Below are 16,814 nucleotides of genomic sequence, written 5' to 3'. Positions count from 1 at the left end.
CACATTTTAATCCGTTTAATGTGTGCCATGTTGATTCTTGTATTGGTGTGGTTTTCACTCAAAATATTATGCAGTACCAGTCAAATGCCTTACACAGTCTAAGTACTTATGACAACAATATTACCTGCGTCAACCAGGCCTGTCACTTCAAACAAACATACCAAGTTTAAAGATTTATACTTATCTGCTCTGAATTCACATATCCACGGCAAAAGTAACATATACTGGCCAGGCTCCTTACACAGGAAGGCACACCAGTCAGCTTAAATGGACTCTTTTTTAATTCACTCATTTAGAGGCAATTGTCATTACTTTCTTGGGGGGCAGGGGAGGGAAACGCCAATGCACCACATTGTTTTCACTAGCCTGGAAGAGAAAACACTTATATATATAGATATATAGGTATGTATATATATACACACACTTTATGCATGTGTGTATATATATGTGTGTGTGTGAATATATGTATATATACACACTAGTGTATATATACACAGAATATACATATATGAATATACAGAATATATGCACACACACTTTGCTCAGATTTGTTTACAAAATATGTAGCATTTTTATACCATCCAATAAGAGGTACATGGTTTTAAACAAATCTTATAGAAATGACATGTTATTGGAAATTTACACGTAAAAAAATCCAGCACAAAAAAATCCAAAAGCTAAAACAAGATTTTGCTACTCATCAGTGCTTCTATCACCCTTCAAGAAAAGAGAAACACAGTTATTTATATGTGATGTAAAGGCAACACTGAGGGGTTTTTTTGCTTTTTTAAATTAACCACCAAATTTAACCCCTAAAATTACAAAGAATTGAAGTCCATTTACAGATCAAGTGCAGTAAACTAAATGTTCCTTCAGCACAAAGCAGCACTAGAGAAAATAACTGGGAGAGGGAAAGTGGAGGCCAACTGGCTTAGCTAGGGAGGCAGCAGGTGGCTTCTGCAGTGGCCACACAGGTCAGTGTCTCCATCCCGAAGCAGAGACAGAATAGAAGACTTTATTTAAATAATGGTCTTACAGGACTGATGTTCAGGCCTTTACCTAGCTTCTTTCAGCAGTATGACAAGTGACTTATGTGTTTTTATAACTCTGTATCCAATGGGCTGGTTTTGCTTTTGCAGTGGCTTATCACTGAGAGGAGTCATGAGGATCTTGACAACAGTTCTGCCACAAACATTTACCACAGGTACATGACGCTGCAGTTGCCAGTGGCAATTTTGAAATGTTTACACTGGACAAATGTGTGTTCCAAGCATCCAAAATGGCTTGAAAGAACATAGCCCGATGCAGGGGGGAGTGGACGGCCTAGGGAATCCATTGCATTCTCTGAAATGGAACTACCACTTTCAATCACGTGGCATCTCCCCAGTTGTGTGAAGAGTTTGGTGTCAATGTCAGCTGAACTCAGTGAGGAGTGGCTGGCCTTTGCATCAGAAGTCTGTGATCCAAGCAGGTTGCGGAGCCAAGAACATGCTGCTAGCAGAAGGGCAGTCTCCAGCTGCGCGCAGCAGCTGCCATGCAGTCAGCGATGCCTTACAGATGTCACCTGGAGGAACCATGCGTTCCATGCTAATTCACCTGAAGTCTCATAAACAGCAGAAGGGAAAAGTGAAATGAGAGGGCCAGGTGGATCCAGATGTAATAGTACTATCCTGTGAATGTAGTGTAACTTAGAGTTGTTAAATAAGGGCTTTGACCAGGAGGACTATATTCCATCAGGTGAGCTGGAGAGGAAGCTCTTGTCTCGTGAAAATGAAAAGGAGACCTAACGCTCCTTGTGCTAAGTTTTACAAATTAAGATTTCTGTATTCAGAAGTTAACTTTTCAGAAGACAAATCTGTTCAAGTCAAGCTGTGTAAAAATGTAAAGAGGCAGACAGGAACTTTTCAGCCATAACTAGAATACCAGGAACCAGATTCTGGAGCATGGAGCCAGAAAGGGCTTGATTTTTAAGGAAGGTCCAGCTGGATCATACTGTGCTGGCAAGCAGAAGTGGGGGCAGTTTCTCCGTTCTAGAAGCTGTTCTGGAAAGTCATTTCTGGGGAGGTGTTAAGAGTGACCTACTCACAGGTTCTTTTTTTTGTGGATGGAGAGAAAAAACTAGGAAGGTATACAAATCTCCACAGTGGTCTGCAATCCAACTTGGGAGCTCAGTGTTGAGACGGGATGGGGCCAGATGTGTTCAGTATTCCTAAGAACCACAAAACATGTCCGTTGCAGCCTGTTGTTGCAGGGGATAGAGAACTTACTCCATTGTTTGTAACGTGTTCCTCATGCCAATAACCCCAGCTGGCACATACAGCAAGGTAGATACATCGCGTGTGAAGGTTTAACGCATCTCTCGCAGCCATCCAAAGAGGCAACCACGGGGGATGGATTCAGCTACGTTCTCACAAAGGCTGAATGTCTCCCTGGACTGCAGGCACACTCTGCAGCAAATACAAGAGAAAGGCAGCCTTCTCTTGGATGCCAGGAGTGAGGGGCCAAGTGGAGGAGGGATTACTTTCCTGTAATAGGAACAGGGAATTTCTCAAAGTATAGAAAGGTGCCTCAACTCCACGAAGATGATAGTGGAGAGATTCAGAATCTAGAGGAGAAGGGTGATTCTGGTGACCCCTTGCCAAGGAGGGGACATCCTGCCACGGAGAGCCAAAAGTTTTCCAGACGTATGTAAGAGCATGTGCACAAGGCAAGCGAATGAGCGCAAACAGGGTTATGGAAAACATTGAGAGAATCACTCCACGGGTGGCTTGTGGCTCGACAACAGGATTGGCTAGGTAGAGGAGCACACAGCACAGGGGCACCTCAAAGCTGGAAGCCTTCCATGGGAGCCTCACACTGCTGGAAGATGTACTGTTGCTGGTTGATATCCACTTGTGGGGCAATGCTGCTGTCTTCATCCTCTGTTCCAAAGTAGTGCTCAATCAGATCAAAGGCCTTCTGATAAATCTCTTGATTCTCATGGCTCTGCAGGAATTCGATCTTGTCTAGGCCTGCAGGGAAAAGTAGTACATAGAAGTTACAGCTCAGCAAAAGGATATGACCACAGTAATTTTCAGTCTGTTCCATGATTCTCCCCACCTTCAGAAAGAGCAGGGCCCTCTATGGAGACCTGTATCCAACTTGTACCCTCCAGAACCAAGCAAAGCCAGTTTGAACTACAGAGGTCTCTGTAACTGTGTTATGTCCTTCGTACTTTGTCTGCCTCTACCCTTTCACTCAAAAATTAAATCAGCAAGCTTGAATGGGTAAAGAACAAGGCCTCAAACTCCAAGACTTTTTCTGAGGAGACTTTTAGGACTGTGTTTCCTAAAAGTGTGTTCACAGTGCTTTCTTTATGAAGACTGTGACTACAGAATCACCTAAGTGTAAGCTGAAATAGACTTCTGATAATCATCTAGTCCAACCTGCAGCCCAGCCCAGCAGTACTAACCAACACCAGATTAGATCTGATGTGTCTGAACAAGTATTCCAAACTGCCAAGGATGGAGACTCCATTTCCTAACCTGTATAGCATATATGTATACAATGCAGTTAAACTCAGTTAAACTCAGTTTTTGGGCAGGCATTAAGCAAATGGGCAAACTCAAGCCTTGTAGTCAGATACAAAGAAAAATAATACAGCAAGGAATGATGCTATAATCCAAGTGTTAGCCATTCCAGTAAATCTCTACTATTGGGAATTGTAATGGTTTTCTTTTTAACACCTTTTACTCTGTATCAATCAAGAAAAGAAGATCTGCACATTCTGTCTCCAATCTATACACAAACAAAGATAATGGAGAAGATGGATTACACTGGAGACTTATCAAAGAACAGGTTATTTTCAGTCACAGTGATAATTGGGCCTACTGAGACTGCAGTGGGTCTGTGACCATTGCTGTATCCCTTGAGTTCCCCCAGTGTTTTGCTCCTACCATACGCTTCTTCAATAAGAGCGCAGTAAGGATTAATGCCAGTGCCACTGCGTTTGGATTCCTGCTCTCCAAGCCTCAGGATGTTCTCCAGCCCATTCAGTGCTACTTGCACAATCTTTGAGTCCATTACTGTAAGGAGGTCGCAGAGTGGTTTGATGCACCCCAGTTCTACTAAATACCTGAAAAACATCACATGGAACCCAGTAAATTGTCTGCAAAATTATAATTGGTGTAGCCATTTAAGTACTTAGTATGAAGGTCTAAGAATTGAAACAATCAGATAAAATATCAATTTGACTGGCAAAACTAGAGAAATTACACACATCTATTTCTATCTAGTCAATTCTGCTGAAACAATGACAATAACTTTAAAAGCCTTTCTCTGTCTCACTCTCTCTATATAGCTATGAAATACTAATTTATTTTTTGTACCATCATTTATATTTCTATAATGGTAACTTATACATATTTTCTATAAAGAGCAATTATATTAATTTAACATGCTTACAAAATAAATTTGCTTTATACAAAACTGCATAGAAGCATAATGTACTGGTATAAGCTAAACAGGAGGAACAATGCATGTGATGCCATTGTCCAAGGGGCTTCCTCTCCAGACTGTTACTGCACTGTTACACTCTACACCACTCAGAAGTTAATTTAAAAGTTGCATTTAGTTTTTTCATGTAAGACAAATGGTTCAATTATTTAAATAAGTATTACAGCTGAATACTTTTGTGACTTCTCCCTGAAGGGATGAAAGGCTCATTCATAACAAGGACATGGTCTCTCTGGATACAACACTGAAAGCATACTGAAAGGTTTTGCAGTTTCTAGGCTGACAGTTTGTTTTCTTGCACAAACACTAACTCAGTCAATTGCATTGAAAGATTTAAACTATTTCATACTTGATCTGTTCGGCAGAGCCTCCCGATGTCGCATTTGTGATTGCCCAAGCAGCTTCCTTCCTTGTCCGAAACTCAGCCGTTTGCAAAATGTTTATGAGAGCTGGGAAGATATGGGCGTCTATGACTGTCTGCAAAAATAAATGACATAGCAGGGTCATTATAAAAATTAGAAATAACTGCTTTGTCCTGAGTTAATGTCCATGCCCAGCACAACATATTAAACAATGAAATGTCACTTTATCAAATGTCAAAACTGATAAATCAGTTTGCAGCTTTACTTTCAAAACCTTAGTTATTCCTGTAGTCTATGCTTGTCCTAAATGAATTCAAAACACATTCAGACTGAAGTGACTGCCATATCTAATGAGTTACTTAATCATACCCTGACAGCAAAAGAATGCAATACTTCCCTTATTTTATCAGGTAGTAAGCCACTCAGCTATGAAGTCAGTAAACCATTAAGTCATTAAGATCCCCTAAACCTCACAGGCCTGTGTGCTATAATACATTTCCACTGGGAGAGACAACGGAGCAAAGTTGTTCGTGTAAGAATGCTCCAAACAAGCAGCCACCTAGTGAAAAGACAAAGCACTGATGGTTTGGCTGTGGGTTCACTGCTTAGCTCAACAAAGTGATAGAAGTCAAATGAGCATTTAGGCAGCAACTCTAAGTTTCTAGTAACTCCTTCTGAAAATGGCCTTTTGCAATAAGATAAAAACTAAACCAGTTTTGTTACACACCTATGACAAGGATTTGAAACACTTTGATAAGGATCACTCAAACAAGCAAGATCTCAGGATTACTTTTTTAATCTACCGCTTTACAAGTATAAATCATCTCAGAACTAATGAAGGAAAATTTGAAGAAAGCCAAAAAGATTCTTTTCACAGAGCTCTGTAGAAGAAAACAGATTACATACAGCAAAAAGCTACAGTCAATTCACAATGTGAATGGCTAACCCAGTAAAAAAAACCAATTGTTTGATATTTTTTTTATCCTTCCTGTTTGTCTGGGCATCCACACTGCCTCTGCTTTGTAAATCCATACAGCCGATCAGTTGTATCAACAGGCCCATGAACACTGTCTCCTATGCCAAAGAATCCACACTTCTAATACAGCAATCTGGGGTCCTCAAGGAAAACTGTTACTTCCATCATACCAGGTTGTATCACATTTGTACATTGCCAAGAATATTTGAAAAAGTATCCTTCACTGAAAGTTTTGAACATGACTGCTGAACGTGATAGGTAATAAACAGGAGCCAGATATTAAAAAAAAGAACCCTAAAAAGATAAAAGAAAGTATCTTGAAAAGAGATGCATTTTACCCCCTGACATATTTTACTACAAAAAAATGCCAATTGATTTGTAAAATTATCAACTGTAAGGGTATGTGGAACACAAGAGCATCTGTTTCATTAAGGTTAACAGACCAAGGACCTTTCCAGCTCAAAGGCAGATACAAATAACAGGAAAATAATAAATAAAACACACAGTAACACAAACCTGATAGACAAGGGATAAGAGAAACAATCACAAAGAATATGTTCCAGTCACTAATTAATAGATCATTAGGAAACTACAGGCAAGAGAGCCAGCCTGGACTTCGTAACTGATGACAGGGACAAGTACAACTGTGTGAAACTTAGTAACAAATCTTACCTTAACTATTTTACCGTGTAACCACTCTCTCTATCCCACCAGAGCACTCTAAGGATTACATGCTAGCAACCCAGCACAACTCACTTTGGGCCAGGAACTGGACCAGACCTCAGGAGAACCTCTTGTGCCTGTAGGGCCAGCAGCTAGAGTGGGTGGGTAGATGTCTCAGCATCAGTAGCTGGAAGGGCCATGGAATCAGGTCCCATAAAATGTGAATTTGGGGCCAGCAGCTGCTGTCAGGCCTTGGACGAAAGGGCCCCTGCAACTGGACCAGGTGAGGGTCCCAGCATCAGCCACTGGGGCAGGATCACAGCCTACAGGGCCCATGTACCTGGATGCCAGCCAGTAGAGGGACTGGAGCGAAATTAAGTGAAGATCCCAGCACCTCAGCTGCAATGGGACTCCAGGTCACAGGACCCATATGCCTGGGCACCACCTATGTGTGGTGGGGGAATTTGTGTTATCCCCAAAAGCGGCAGTGGGTGTGGAAGATCACAGTGTACTTAGTTTGCTGGCAAACTGACTGAGCAGCAAGTGGGAGGCCCGGGATCCAGGTGTGGACAGAGGGTTTGTGCTGATATTCAACGGGTCTGTAAGTGTGGAGATACCAAAGACAAACGTGTGCATCTGTTTGTTTGCCAGTAAGAATCAAGCTGAAGCAGGCAGTGAGTAGAACCCCAGCACAGGGAGTTAAGAGAGCTCCTGATCCAGCCATGGACAGCAGCTGAGCAGAGCCCACACTGGTACTTGAGACATCTGTGACTGTGCATCTAGAGAGTGAGAGCATGAGTGTTTTCTCATGAGACCAGTCCTCATCAGATGGAGAGGAGAAAGGGGACTTGTCAGTCTACACTTTGCTTTATGTGAGTCCAGAGAATTCTACACAAGGGTGTTGCTGAGGCAGAAACCCTCACCAGAACAGTGTGTTACAGGATATCAAGCACTGCTTACTGAAAGATCTTGATATGGATCTAGGATAGGGATATTTGAGGGCATTAGGATTTTACGATTCTGGCAAAGAACAAGTCAAAAAAATCTCGTTATCACTTCTTAAATCCTCTCCCCAAAAAATCCTTCTACAGGAGATTTATTTCCTTAGAAAATGTCTTCTTAAAACCAACTTCTAAAATAAGTACTAAAATCAGAGTATGTTACATGATAGCATGGAACTAAATCAGTATACCTTACCTGACAGGCAGTAACTAACACTTGAGTCTTCTAACTGCCAAAAACAAATGTTACCTTAAAATGTTTCAACTTGTAAAATAGTAAGCAAATTCCACAATAAAGGGAACTAGCAACAAGATGGCAATTAAGTGGGGGGAACACAAAAGATAATTACTTTTTTTTCTTCTGGCTCAATCAATTTTGAACTCTGCTTCAGTGCTCGGTTCAATGGGTAAAATTACTCTTAAAAGCAGAGAAATATGTATTTGAACCTTCTTAGAAAGAACTGATCTCACATTTCTTGGGTGAGTACTCTTACTTGTTTCTATTGTATAAAAGGCTATGGGGACCTTGCTTAGTTTCTGCTCCACAATGAAGTTGACTATCTTTACCCAAGCAGAACAGGTTAAAGCACCACAATGAATCACAGCCTCTTGTAAGGCACTCCTCTGGAGGAGACTGACTCAAGAGAGATTACCAGTCAGTATATTTTTGTGTTTCCTACTGCTTGAGAGGCCACACAAGTGTTGCCACCTCGCCCTAGCACAAGTATTAGTTAAAGGTTCTCAACTGTCTGTAATAGAGCCAAGCTTTTCCACTAGCACTCTCGACAGCTGAAACTCTCAGAGCTTACCTTTAAGGAAAAAAAATACATTAACTAGGTCAGAAAATGGTCTGCTTTCACCTTAATATCTTCACTAGATTTCAAAAGTCTAGTTAAGCTCAGCAAGGGTGGAAACAATAAAGTACCAATACAGAGTAAGTTCTTAGCAGCATCTATTATTTATACCCTATGACTTGCAGCCTGCCCACAGCAGTTACCCTTGAAAGCACACTAGAATGCCTAAGGATTCCTATTTCTATGATATTTTATGTGGGAACAACTGTTACTGTGGAAACAGGTCATGTTTCCCTTTCAGTTAAACTTCTTTTAAGTGATAAAACAGTAAATGCTAGAAGACAATTGGATTTTGTTGGTTTTTTTTTTCCTTGAAGAAAAGCAAGCCTCAGGCAGAACAAAACCTTAAAGAGCTGTGGCAGGATGAGGCAACTTAAAACTTACAAGGATTTAGATTGGCTTAATTCAAATTACTTTACTTTTTTAGCATTCCTATTCTGCATGTGCCTGACATGGAAGTGTGTTGAAGACCAAAGTACTGTAGTGCATAGAAAATACTCAAGATAAGCATAGCTTTCAAACAAAAGAAACAGCTAAGGGATTTCAGTTCAACAAGAACTTGAAAAATGTGAAGGAAATAAAAATGTTTTAGGCTGCTACTACTAGGCACTGAGGTGCTATCTACAAAATACATTAGAAATCTCTTTTTTGCACAATAGATAATCCAAAGCCCATCCTTCAATACATTAAACTAACACTGAAGCTTTTGCCCAGCTGCATCCATTGGTATTTGCTGGAACTGAACCCTCTCTTGAGTTGTAACCACAAGTCTTTCGGAAAACCAAAACTGAATTTTAACTGAAATTGAATTTTTATTGAAATATGGACTTTCAGATTTAATTTGTAATGCTCAGTACTTAGCAAATCCGGCCCTCACTTCTAAAGTGTCAACTTTTCTATGTTTGGTTTGGGATGTGTATGTTTTTTTGGTTTGGGGGCGATATTTTTAATAGTTGGTATCCCTGTGGTGTAGTCCTCCAAGAGGGCTGCCTGTCTCTTGGAAACATTCTACCTGTCTTATTTTAACCAAGCTTCTACACAGTATTTGATTTTTAAACAGTGAAGCTAGATTAAAAATTGAACTTTTGAAGTACCATTACACCTGCATGGATGTTTAATCTAAATATGTTGTAGCTGCTGTTAGGGAGGTCTTCAGTCATAGTATATTAAATTTGTATTTTGAGTTGGTCAATACCATGTGAGAATTTGCTTGTCCCCCTTTGGGCTCCCACACCTAAATCACTTGTGATATGCAAACACACACACACACATTTAGTGTGCACGTACTGGCATCACATGTCTACATATAATTCATCACATAAATGTGAAAGCAAACAAGTCTTAGACTGTGACTGTTTCCCTGCTCCTGCAAGCTCTCTCATTACCTTTAACAAATCAAAATTACAGTCACCATATCACTGGCAGCTGCAAATACAGCCCTACTGTATGATCCCCCCTCCTGGCTGGAAATTTTAGTTCATAGAGGCTTCTCAGTGACTTATTTTCCAGTTACCTTGTTTATTTATTCAATTTACACTCCTTTATAAATAACATAGCAAATATTTGTAAGCTAAAACTACTTCACACTATGGCATGAGTACAAAAAACCTCTGCCTTCCTAGAGCTGGAGAGGAAGCACTTCAGATCTCAGTTCTAGTGAACCTTTATGTTGTTGACACAGACACCTAAGCCTATATACTCCAAACTGCCTATAAAGCAAACTTCTAGCCAGTTTACACAAAGTTGTTATTGCTGTCAGGAAGAACCTGCAGTATAATGACCAGCACCTTGTTGAGCTCTCTCCTGCTTTTAGGGTCAGTCAGTCGTAAAAAAACCAAAATAAAGAAAGAAAAAACCAAACCAAACAGACCAACCAACCTCCCAAAGGCAGTAACACACCACTGACTGCTGTGGTTTTCAGCCAGAATAAAGGAATTAAAGATGTTCTAGCTCTGCTGCCCTTAATGTGGTATAAGGTATGTAGAAGCCTGAAAACAGATTTTGTACTTAAACACAAAGTTAAACCTGAAAGAGATTGATCTTTGACTTCCACTAGTCTGCAAACTAACATGACTTTGTCAGCAATGCCGTATTTTGCTCCTACTGGATATACTTTTTAAAGTTCTACTACCACAAAGAGCATGTTAAGATTCTTAGACTACTTATGCAAACTATGACATAAACTAAACACACTTCATATTTAAGGTAACTTGATGCCTGTGTAAACCCCAGCTCTGTGTGAACCATGTCATACCTTTTCCATGTCCCTAGCACTACTTTTGGAGTAGTCCTTTTGGAGAAGAGCCTCTGACAACTCTGAGCTTGTAACTTTACCACATGTTGTAAAAATGCATTTCATTCCAGAGTTTTTAAAACTGACAGGTAATACATGATTTGCTACATTTGCCCATGTCACCCTTCTGCAAGGTTAAGAAACCCTAGAGGAGGAAAAATAGGGCACAGATCTCATTGCTACCATGCCTAGCCATACTCAGATTTCCGATGTTCTTGTGAAAATTCAAGGTATGTTAGAAAAGAAGTGATAAGTTTCTTAACCTGTCAAGAGCAGAGAACTCCTATGATGTCTTCACTGTCAGACATGGAAGATTGTGTCTGATGTACTGCCCTTCATAGCTTTTCAACGGGTTGCGAAGTTAAGACACACAGAACATTTTCTGAGGTATGTCATAGCCTTTCATACCCTTCAGAAGGGTCGACAGTCAGGATTAAGCTTCAGTTGTGCAGTTCTCCTTCTGACTCCCAGGAAGATGTAGTTCCCCTTCTCCCTGACTGGGGAAGCTATCCACTGAAGTACAGCAAAGCTGTATACAAACTAGGAAATTAACAAACAAAAACTATACTTAGTGACAATCACGACTGCATCAGGATATACACATCCACCCCAAACCTTGAAAGCACAGAAATAAAGAGGGGAAAGACTGCTGTATTCCACCACATTTTTCTGTTGCCTAGGCACTGTTGATAACACACTCTGAAAGGCTTTCACTTCCACCTTTGGTGGGGAAATAAACCCAAACCTCCTGTGCTTTAGTAAGAGCCACCAAAGAAAGTCCAGCACGCACTTTCACACATTTCATGCATGTTAATTTACACTGCCTTAACACTAGAAGGAGTTTACTTGATTGTGTTGGAGTGTAAATCTAACAGTGATAGGCTGCTGCCTTATCTTTTAGAAATGGCAGTGAAAGCCTTTGGAGTGTGCTACCAAACAGCATCATAGGCAGTATGGAGATGGATATAGAAGTCCTTCCCTCTGACTTTATATTTCTATACTTTATGGTGGGTGGATGGAGGGAGTGTAACCCAATGCAATCTTAAACAACACTAAATATAGTTCTGTCTGTTAATATTGGTTAGGTAAAATACCTGTCAGATCCACCAAAATATTTTAATGTCTCCTTGGTGTGCAGAAGTGACTGCTAGATTATGGCTTGAGCACTACTCAAAGTTTCCATAGTATTTCAACATCCCAACTGTTCTGGAGCAACAATCCACTAGTTAAATCAGCTGGTAACTCACATAAATGTGGGTTACTATGCCAGGCAGATGTGAAAAAAATTATCATGTGCTGAAATCATTCTTGTTTGATTTCTAGCTAAAGACTGTGCATGTTCAAAATCTGGTAAATATCACAGATAAGGGAAGAGACCTGCTCCAGTTTATGACCTCTAGTAGCAGCTCCTTAGCAATTTAGAGGGACTGGGAGGAAAGGAAAATAAATAATTTAATTTAGAGCTGCATCTAGTCTCTTGGAATTCCTTCTGTAAGGAAGACCAGTTCTCAAGAAGTAATGTTTTAATTCATCACAACATGAAATAATGTAAAGACAAAAAAAAAATCCTCAACTCACAGATGAAATAGGTTCACCCATGAACTTAGTTAAATCAAGTATTCATCCAGATGGGAATTGTCCTTTATCATCACTGCTATTAAAAACAGACTACACTTTTATTCTCCATTTTAGCTTATGACCACCTTCAAGAAACATTTTATCAAACAGCATTTCTCAACTTCAGAAATTCTTTTTTCAAGTGCTTTTCAGCTCAAATGTTTACAATGATTTTGCCATTAAATAGAAGTTGTCTGAAGTAATACCTCAAAGGCATTTTCTGAGAAATGCAGACTTATCAGCTCTGGAGCTGAAAGGAGATTTCATCACACCTTGTATCTCACTCAACATTCTCTAAGTTGAGACTAGAAACTAAAGAATCAAGGGTCTTTCTGGAACTTGTTACACATCTGTGATTGAGTTTCAACAAAAGGTAATCACTGCAATCACACCTGCAATTGCCAATTTTACTTCCAAGAAACACTGGCTTTGAGCTCTCCAATCAAGCATGTTGTAAGCATTCTCCACTGTGCTTTACTTCACAACTTTCCTCTAATGGGCCATCTTCTGCAGTTCCAAAAATCAAGGCCTGATGACGGACACGATTTGCAGTATGTCGTCATTACCAGGATAGCTATATTCTGCTCACAGTCAGATATACTGTTTTTTAATTTAATTTTTGTAACTGTCAGTATAGATTAAATGGGGTATGCACTTAGGGCAGTCAGGGTTTCACTACAAAGCCTGTGTGTGGCTTGGAGTTTGAAGGCAGATCAATTATTCTGAATGGGGCCCGAGGGACTCTTAAATGAAATACAGCTTTCACTTTTGAGAAGATGCTTCTTACATTCTTTTTCCCTGGACTTGCATAACGCACCAACACACTTCCAACCTTGTCTGTGACATATCCTAAGGCAGCTGCTTTTAAGCTGGACTCTTTTAAATCCACATGTATTCTGGTGATTTGTTTCACACTGTTTTCTTCTTGATACAAGACTCCTGAGAAAGAGAGCTTCTATCCACATAATCACAAGTATTTTTCTATGCATAGTTTAAGAGCTTTTTATGTACTTGTAAAGAGCCACTGCTAGAAATGAAGATGCAATACTAATGGCTCATAGCATTAATTTCCCTCTCCCTACCTTCTGACCTCACCTTTTCAAGTCACCATGCAATTCTAATCTGTTCTCAATAGCACAGCAGCTGACCCGTGATAGAACATCCCAAAACATTTAAAAATTGCTAAACACACACATGCATAGACTAACAATTTTGTTCAGGTAGATTAGGCAAATTCTGTTTTAAAAAAGGAGATAATTTTATCCTTACTCCTTTTCAAATAAAGATGTGGTAACAGTTTAGAAGACCAAGGATTACCAGGGATACAGTTAAGACTCTCCAGCTAAAGCCTCACTTACGCCTGAGTAATGGATACCAGGTGTCAGAGTACTGTGCAAACAAGGACATTTCATTTGAAAACATGACAGTGTGGTACAGTGAATACTTATGAAGAAGTTACAGAAGTGAATACACTACTGCAATAGTTTCTGGTGCACTAGAATTCAAGTTACCTCTATGACTCTTCATAACTGTATCTTAAGTAGATCAAGAATATGAAAATAGAGCGCCAAAGTTTTGAAAAAATGTTCTAACAACAAACTACTTTCCATTGTCACTTCTGATACATCTTTACTGAATGACTTGTATAGATATCTGGCTTTCTAAAGCTCTTCTTACATTTGGAACATCTCCATACAATTACACATCCTGAAGCAACCCTCCAACAGACTTGAGAAAAACCACAAACTTAAGACAATGTATTTGGCTGGACTGTTCCTCAGAAAATACTCTTAGACTTTCCAGAAAAAGCAGAAATGCCCTTCTAGAGAGCAAATACTGGGTTTCAAAGGTGGTAGTTGAAAGGATAAAGAGCCAAAAGACTCTCTACTGCAAGAAACACAAAGGCAAAAACATTTTTACCTTGGTACAAGCAGCAGTAACTACCTACTCTGCACTGCTACTTGCACAGCAATTACAATTGCTGATGTGGGGAAAAAACCAGTGGTACAGCTGCTGATTTTACACAGCACTTTTCATTAGAAATTCAGCTAATCCATGGATTAACACACAAACCACAATAAAAGCAGAATCAAAATTCTTGGAGCTCTACCAAGGTTAGAGTGAGTAACCATATCGTTCTCCGTATCTGACAAAAAACATGACCTCCAGTGGTAAATACAAAATCCTGACTAAGCCAGAGCAAACACCACTGTAGGGGGTTCCTTTCCTCACAGTCCCACTTCCACCTTAAGTCACATCTTTACATCAAACAAGAAGGACCTACAGGGCTTTCCACCTTCATAAGTTTTTGGGCTTTGCCTACTCATTTTCTAACATAAGGATCTCTGAATGTTAGATGAGCATTTGCTCTCATTTTCAGGAATTTCAGGTAGCTTAGCAAAGACTGAAATATCTTTCACAAAAGTATTAACTTTATTCCCTATGCTTTCTGAGATGAAGCCCTCATTGAAGGTATTAAGGCTTTATGCTGCTCCTTCAGCAGCTGAATGTTCTTTTTAAGGAAGAATGTAAACCCTAAAGATTCCAAGTGTCACCTGCAAAGGGTACAATACACTTATTCCTCAGGAAAAATATGCAGCCTTTTCAAAATCTTGTGCAAGTTTTCTGCAAAAAGAGAAGTAATTCCACCCCATAGGTGGAGAGGGTTAACCACTTCATGCTAATTCTGATCATATAGAATGACTAATCCAGAGTCACCATTATAAGAGCAGCAATCAGGCTGCCTTCCAAAAAAAACAGAGGCAACAAGTATGCTTCAGCTACTCTGCCAATATATTAAGAGGCTTGGTTCACTTTCTGGGTAAACACTGTTTCTTCCAGGTTACTAATGAGTAAGACAAGTATTTCGAGAGGCTAATATTTCTGACATTTATTGCCATTCCTCAAAGAATAAATGTCTCCAGCCAGACTTTCATGCATCCTCTGCAATCTCTGAAAATACTTTCTGTATCCAGTGAGGGAAAAAAGAATTGAAAAATGTAACCTCAGAACTAAATTTGATATACATAAGACTGTTATTTGACTGCCTTGATGGAAACACTTGCATTTACCAGATCAAGCCTCGTTTCAGGGCCAGGTTCAATGGGGCCACGGGCAACCCGATCTAGTGAACGGCATCCCTGCCCATGGCAGGGGGGCTGGAACGAGATGATCTATAAGGTCCCTTCCAAACCAAGCCTTCATGATTCTATGATTCACTGCAATCTCTTTTCCCAACACTTCTGCAAAAGAGAAGGAATGAGGCAATGTTCTTTGTATTGGGTTTGCATGGCAAGGTTTTGGCAGCAGTGGGGGGAGCTACAGGACTGGCTTCTGTGAGAAGCTGCCAGAAGTTTCCCCCATGTCTGACAGAGCCAATGCCAGCTGGCTCCAAGATGGACCTGCAACTGGCCAAGGCTGAGCCCATCAGAGACAGTGATAGCAGCTCTGTGATAACTTATTTAAGAAGGGGACAAAATTATTGGGTAAAAGTAACTGCAGCCAGAGAAGAGAGGAGTGAGAATATGTGAGAGAACCAGCCCTGCAGACACCAAGGTCAGTGCAGAAGGAAAGGCAGGAGGTGCTCCAGCCACCAGAGCTGAGATTCCCCTGCAGCCCCGTGAGGCAGACCATGGTGAGGCAGGATGCCCCTGCTGCAGCCCATGGAGGTCCATGGGGGAGCAGAGATCCACTTGCAGCCCACAGAGGACCCCAGAGCAGGTGGATATCTGATGGAGTCTGTGACCCCATGGGAAGCCCACAATGGACCAGAGTCCTGGTAGGACTTGTGGCCCTGTGGAGAGAGGAGCCCACACTGCACCAGTTTTGCTAGTGAGACTGGTGACCCCAGAGGGGACCCATGCTGGAACAGACTGTTCCTGAAGACTGCACCCCATGCAGCTCATGAAGAAATGCAGCCCGTGGGAAGGACTCATGTTGGAGAAGTTCCTGGAGAACTGTCTCTCATGTGCGGGACTCCATGCTGGAGCAGGTGAAGGACTTCCCTCCCCTAAGGGGGAAGCAGCAGCAGAAACAACCTGTGATGAACTGACTGTATTCTGCACAACCAAGGGGAGGAGGAAGAGAATCAGGGATAAAGTTAAGTCCAGAAAGGAGGGAGGGGCGGGGAAAAGGTGCTTTTAAGATTACTTTTACTTATCATTATCCTGCTCTGATTTTGATTGGTAATACTATTTATTTCTCAAGTTGAGTCTGGTTTTGTCTGTGACAGTAACCAGTGAGTGATCTCTCCCTGTCATTAACCACAACTCATGAAATTTCCCTTGTATTTTCTTTCCCCTGCCCAGTTGAGAAGATGAGTGACAGAGCAGCTTTGGGGGACACCTGACATCCCAGCAAGTCAAACCACATCCCTGAAAGACAAGCAAAAAATTCCCTAGTACAGCTGTTCTTAAACAGAACTCCATATTCAGAGAAAACTAAATCTATTGAGGTGTTTCTTCTTTATCTAGCCAAAGACTTTTCTGTGGGGAAAAGATGTTTCATCTCTCATTTATACTACCTGGAGACAAGTCCTGGGAATTCTTCCTAACA

General features: G+C 40.7%; 1 protein-coding gene across 1 annotated transcript in view; it reads right to left on the bottom strand.

Annotated features, from left to right (window-relative positions):
• The window catches only part of KPNA1 (karyopherin subunit alpha 1), a 51,719-nt gene continuing 34,905 nt past the window's right edge, over positions 1-16,814 (bottom strand). Inside the window, exons 12-14 of the mRNA XM_069018952.1 lie at positions 4,844-4,971; positions 3,936-4,114; positions 1-3,011 (exon numbers count right to left, since the gene is read on the bottom strand). Coding sequence (XP_068875053.1) covers positions 2,824-3,011; positions 3,936-4,114; positions 4,844-4,971 — 495 coding nt within the window. The 3' untranslated portion in view covers positions 1-2,823. The remainder of the gene's footprint in view (positions 3,012-3,935; positions 4,115-4,843; positions 4,972-16,814) is intronic.

This window comes from Aphelocoma coerulescens, chromosome 1 (assembly GCF_041296385.1).
Source record: "Aphelocoma coerulescens isolate FSJ_1873_10779 chromosome 1, UR_Acoe_1.0, whole genome shotgun sequence".
Lineage (NCBI taxonomy): Eukaryota > Metazoa > Chordata > Aves > Passeriformes > Corvidae > Aphelocoma > Aphelocoma coerulescens.
The sequence above is the reverse complement of the archived record's forward strand: the minus strand, read 5'-3'. Positions and strand labels throughout refer to the sequence as shown.